Source organism: Amblyomma maculatum, chromosome 8 (assembly GCF_055883805.1).
Source record: "Amblyomma maculatum isolate TAMU_Amacu chromosome 8, ASM5588380v1, whole genome shotgun sequence".
Classification (NCBI taxonomy): domain Eukaryota; kingdom Metazoa; phylum Arthropoda; class Arachnida; order Ixodida; family Ixodidae; genus Amblyomma; species Amblyomma maculatum.
Genome location: NC_139351.1, coordinates 59,785,377 through 59,791,376, shown reverse-complemented (window position 1 = coordinate 59,791,376; position 6,000 = coordinate 59,785,377). Strand labels below are relative to the sequence as shown.

Here is a 6,000-nt window from a genome sequence, read left to right as displayed (position 1 = left end):
TATTTCAGAGTGCCTCTCCTTGGCCTCAGTGGCTGTTGGCTGTTTTTGTATGTTATCTTTTAACGAGCCCCCTCAGATTCTCTACATTTGCTCGCTGATCAGCAGAGCTAGTGACTGGTAGCCTTGACGTCATAGATTTCAGTAAGAACGTTGTTCACAACTCCTACCCTCCCCGTTAGGTTCTATGCGGCCTTCTTGGTTATGATTGATTGATTTATAGGAAGGGAAAGGCGCAGTTACTGTCTCGCTTGCTTTCTGTGGACACCTGAACCGCGCCGTAAGGGAAGGGAGGAAGGTGGGAGTGAAAGTGTAAAGTGAGAAACAGGAGCCGTAGTGGAGGGCTACGGAGTAATTTCGACCACCTGGGGATCTTTAGCGTGCTCTGACATCGCACAGCACACGGACGCCTCCTTCTTGGTTATGGAGTGCGTTCGAATCACCGTTATGAGCGAGGGTGGCGTTGGGAAACAGTGTCAAGGATAGGCGACACTCCACATAAATGCCTAAGAACATAGAAGATTGAACAGCCATCACTGTAGGTCAGCCGCAGGGCACTGGACTCTAATTTCGTAGGTTATGGGGCCAGACTCACCGACACCATCTGGTGGTATTGTACACTCTAAGGGATTATCTCAACGAATGCTTCATTACTTATAATTGACCACCAACTAAAAATATCCCCTATCGTATTATTTGTCTTGAATTCAATGTCTTCTGACAATTTGGCATGCCCTAATGGGCCTTCATATTTTATTAGATTTGTTTGCTAATTAATCAAATTAAAGTTATTTCAAATTTATGGATCCGATAAAATGACTGTTTCTAGAGCTTGACATATCGCGATTTTGAACAGGCGCGTGACAATTATTAGAGATTTAAATTACATAGCAAACTAGTTTTCGAAGCAGCATGCCGTGGTGGTGCAGTGGTTGCGGCGCTCGACTACTGTCCCCAAGTATGCGGGATGGAATTCCGGCCGCGGCGGGATTCGATCCCGCATACTTGGGCAGAGTAGTGTAGCGCTTTTCGATGGTGGCATAAAGCAAGGTGCCCACATGCTGTGTGATATCAGTGCACGCTAAAGAATTCTGCAGCGCTCCAATATCGCGTCTTTCATAGCCTGAGCCACATTGGGATGTTAAACCCCACCAACAAACAAAACCATGCAGTTCTCGAATATGTAAACCTTTTTTCATTTATTTTTAAGTCCTAGAAGTGAGTTTTCATAAAATGTTACTGTTGTGTTGGACAAAGTAAATATGCTGAGTGATAAAAGAATAGAATAAGCACAAATTGCAATTTACAGGCAACATTTTCAAGGCCTTTAAAAATATGTCTTCTTCCGTCAAGTAATGAATAATTCAGCATGTTATTTACTCATTTCTCAAACACCAAGCATAGATGCCAGGGTGCTGCTGTCATCAAAACTAATCATTTAGACGCAAGCGCACGGAAGTGCTGCATAAAAATAAAACAGTATCATTCGAGACAGGCATGCTATTGACTTTAGAAGAGTAGGAAGTAAAAGTAACCTCATTAGGAAAGCAGTACGCCGCAACTCAGACACAAGGCTACAGCAATCCACTGATCTCACAAACATCATGTCGACGCTTGAGGCCACGAAGATGTACAGACGCCATAGCAATAATTTGAAGAAAAAAAAAAGAGAAGCACTGGTTTCTAGAACTACATCGCCTGTTGCTGGCGCGTACTAACATATTTTACTTTAATTTCAAGTTACTTAACTGACCTATTTTGAAAACGAGCTACCGATGCACATCTATTATGTCGCTGCCTGAAGCTGACTTCTTGTCGGAAACGCATTGTTCACATTGATGCAAGGGTTTATTAATACCAGCGCTCAACAAAAACGCCCAAAGCTCTGTACGAAATGCAGTAATTACAAGCCTTGTCTTGGGCTTTGAGTGCTGATTAAGCAGTAGGTAAATGATTCAAGTCTGATTCAATTGACTTATAGAACTCGCTTTCTGTTCTGTAAGTTACCTGGAATTCAATGAAATTTTTCATATTGAGATACAAACAATTATATAGCCTAACTTAGCGCTTATAGCTAGTGAGGAAGGAGTCAATAAATGGCCAATGTAAACTAAAAATGCCGTTGAATGTATTTTTTTGCTTCCGAAGCTACCTATCGTTTAGCCAAACCACTTTCTGTGACGAACACCTGGGTTCTGGTAAATTGATTTCGCAGAAGGACGCAAGACGCAAGGTGATTGAACAAGTTTGTTACAGAAAATACTACATGTGCATCTTAAATATTACTCGGAAATGAAACATGAACTCATTACGTTTTGTTTGTTCTTAAGTTATGAAACTTTTAGAATTTCGAAGCAACTATAGTTGAGATAAAAACAGTAGTGGAGGCTCTTAGACTAATTTTGATCATCTAGGTATCATTAACGAGCACTGATATCTCACAGCGCGCGGATGAGATAGGGTAGCGCGACTGAGACGCTGGGTTCGAAACTGAACACTTTGGTTCAGTAGTATAGCGTAGTGAACGCTGAGATTCAACGGCTTGCGTATTATTATTCTGGTTTTGGCTTGGAGGGAGAGAAACCTGTAGTTTGATGCGTTCTGATAAGAGGTTATTTACTCTCAACAGATGATGATGACGATGAAAACGTTTATTGACTAAGGTTTAGGACTTAGGTTAAGGGAAGGCTGATCGGATCCCTAGACCGGGACACCATTGGTAAAAGCCACCGTCCGTGCTCTTTCGACGAGGGTCTCGTTGTTTTTCTAGGTCCGAGCTAGACAAGGCCGCTTCCCAGCCCTCCCAAGTTAGCTGATTTATTTCTCTAGACTGTTGTCTTGCTGGGAAGCCCTACCATATGGTAGAAGTTTGCGTTCTGGCCGCAAAAGTTGCACTGAGCTGAAAAAGATTGGGGCTCAATGGTGTGAAGCGTTGCTGGATTATTAAATGACAATTTGTAGCCTTAGGAGGTGACACTCTTCTGAATTATTAAGACCCTAAGCAGGCCTCAGTAGTGTCTGCAGTCAAGGTGCAAATGCTGTAGTATACCAGTATTTTTTGTTATTGGAGAGGAGTAGCCTAAATCAGTAAGGGAGGACGTAGAAAGAATACGGGGAAGAAAAGCTCGGGCCGAAGCGTGCACCCGCTCGCTTCCTTCAATTCTCTAGTGACCTGGTACCCAATAAGCTCCTTAGCAAACTATTTGTGTTGTGAATTTATACAGGTTTGATTTTGGGGGATTCTGCACGGCGAAGAACTGAGAGCGTTATAAAAAGAGAGCGTTGATCAACGCACCTGCATTTGTTGATCATCTGGTCTTCTCTGAGTCTGCCCACCAGAGACAAGGCCCCGAGCACTGCCTGGCGCCTCCAGAGCACGCCTCTCAGCCTGGCAATTAGGTCCAGCCATTCACCCACAGTGAGTGGTGGCAAGTCTGTCTCAGAGATGCCATCTGGTGTGTACCCGATACCCTCGAGCCAGCTGCTCATGTTCACGCCCAGGGACTGTTGCGCAGTGTGGGCTCCACCTCCCGTAGGTACCTGGAGACCTACAAGGGTCTCCAGGAGAGTGCTTTTGCCAGAATTGTTGATGCCCACAACGCCGATGCACTCGCCACGGTTGAGCAGAATGCTTACGCCATCCAAGAGTTTAACCTGTGAGCGCAGCGGAGAGAAAAACGTGTCTGTTTCCCTAATTTCGGCTTAGTGTCTGCAAAAAAGTTGAACGTAAGGGTAAGTTGGTCCTCAAGCTCGGTTAAGGTCAGGAACTGGCTCTGGGTGTAGTCAGTTCGAAGGAATAAACGGATGACAGAGCAGCCTTTAACATGAATGGGCGAATACATTGGTTTGTGATAGATTAAGGGTAGTTAGTACAAGCTGCGGTAATAGATACCGTTGTGAGGACCGATACTAAAATATACCACATGCAGGAAAAATAAGTGGAATAAACATTGTAATGATATAACAAATCTCAGAATACTTCCCATGCAACAATCTGAGTGATTGCTTTAGTTGCAGAAAAGTGTCGACTTGAGAGATAGACATATACTCAGCCAACACCAATTTTCAAAGACACGCAAAAAGAATTTTAAAGTAGCTTAATGTCACAATAGCATATCAATTTATTTTTGTGATACCTGTGAGCACACTGCGCTATTTTCCTGCTCCCATTAAAAGAGGTCTGAGGTATACCCTTACAGCTCCAAGCCAACTCACAAACACGGTCAATATGAAAACATGACTGTCAGGCATAACTACCCATAATAGCATATTTTCTTACCTGATTAATAAAGCCGATGGACTTTTGAATGTTGCGGATGGCCATGGAGACATCTTTGAAGGCCTTGACTCTACATACCTGGTTGACTAAGCTCACTTCCCGCTGAACTTCGGGGTCCATGGACATGACCACGAGTCTGGGACCTCGCTGCTGCTCGGGCGAATTGTCGGGTGTCTCGTCACCAAGAAAGCGGCGAACAACGTACCTGCCCGTCAAAGGAACAAATTTGTTGAACATCGTTTGAAGCAGATGTTCCTTCCGTAACTGCAAAAACTAAGACATCTGATTATGTGTTCCTCAACTACATATCAAAAAAGAATTTTTCATAAGACAATAACATTTTCATAACGCAGTCAGAAATTGTAGCAAGAATGACGATGTTCGCATTGAACAAAGCCTATAAATTGGAAGGTTAGTGTTAATAAGAGGAGCAGAGCTTTATACAAAATTAATATATCATCGCGTGCGAATGCCAATATGCGTAGAGAGAGACAAGGTAATAAATATAAATTTGCACGTGATATGAGTAGTGTCCGACTTCAGGAATCAGCTTCTCCCAAATAACAGGCTGTACATCTCGCTTTCAAAGCACTGGTTCTATGGTTAACGCTGATGGAATTTAGTGTCGAGCACAGCGAATAGGCGGATGCTAGGAATGTCCCTTCGCAGTGGGGCTGCTCAAGTGCCCTCCATGCATGTTATTTCTATTCCTTACTGTGTCACCTATAACGATCGATGCGAATTTTCATATTAATTCTCAAATTATAATATTTCTATAACTACTGTAAATTTTCCAGGCTGTCTAAAAATTGCGCGTTACCTCAAATGGAAGGTTGCATGTTAGCTTTTACACGACATCAATCAAGATCTATCACAATAATAAACCAACAGTTCTTGTCGCTCCCAATGAGATAAAAAAATTCTTTCCGTGCCCACATAACGCATCATCAGTAATGAGAATGCTCAATATAAGGCAACAATTTTACAATTATCTAGGTCCGTCAGTACCTCGTACATAAGGTTTTTAAGTCGATCGCTGCCTCACATCGACAAGGCATGGAATCCAGGAATTTGTCGGTGAGTGTCTAGCCTAATATCGCCACTTTCGCAGCAGCTTGTTAAATTCCTACATGGCACCGCTCACATTTCCGTTCCTCTAAGACTAGCAAAACGAGCGGTAAAATTTTTTATCGGTTTATTTTGAATTCAGCTAATTACAGCTGACAGGCGTGGCCACTCTGCAGATCAATATATATATATTTTACCAATTTCTCACAAGCACAGAATACTTCAGATTCAAATTGAAATTCATTTTTTATTTTCCGTGTGTGCAGAAAGAGCAGCCACAAGAAGCTACCGGTCGCGGCAGCTTGACGTGATGGCTACCCCTAAAAGTGATGACAGCAGCGGCGCGTACATCGAGGAGTTCAAAACTAGCATATTTTGAACTTCAGTTCACAATGATTTACACATTCTGCTTTGCATACAATACACGGTTAACAAAATCAACTGCAGAATTGTTATACACAGACATGATAAAGAAAGAGCTGAGAGTCGGAAAACACAAAATGATACACAAACACCAAATCGACAGTCAAGCACGAGAGACATCGGAGAAACACTAGAATACAGTCATAATCAAATACAAAAATTTTCTAAGTAATTTCTTTGACATATGTGATATTAATTTTTCGGTGTTCAAAATCATTGAACATTGATGGAAG

General features: G+C 42.5%; 1 protein-coding gene across 1 annotated transcript in view; it reads right to left on the bottom strand.

Annotated features, from left to right (window-relative positions):
• The window catches only part of LOC146181245 (phospholipid-transporting ATPase ABCA3-like), a 102,253-nt gene that overhangs the window by 4,956 nt on the left and 91,297 nt on the right, over window positions 1–6,000 (bottom strand). The window contains exons 24-25 of the mRNA XM_084575732.1: window positions 4,277–4,481; window positions 3,293–3,651 (exon numbers count right to left, since the gene is read on the bottom strand). Of these exons, the coding sequence (XP_084431858.1) occupies window positions 3,293–3,651; window positions 4,277–4,481 (564 nt within the window). The remainder of the gene's footprint in view (window positions 1–3,292; window positions 3,652–4,276; window positions 4,482–6,000) is intronic.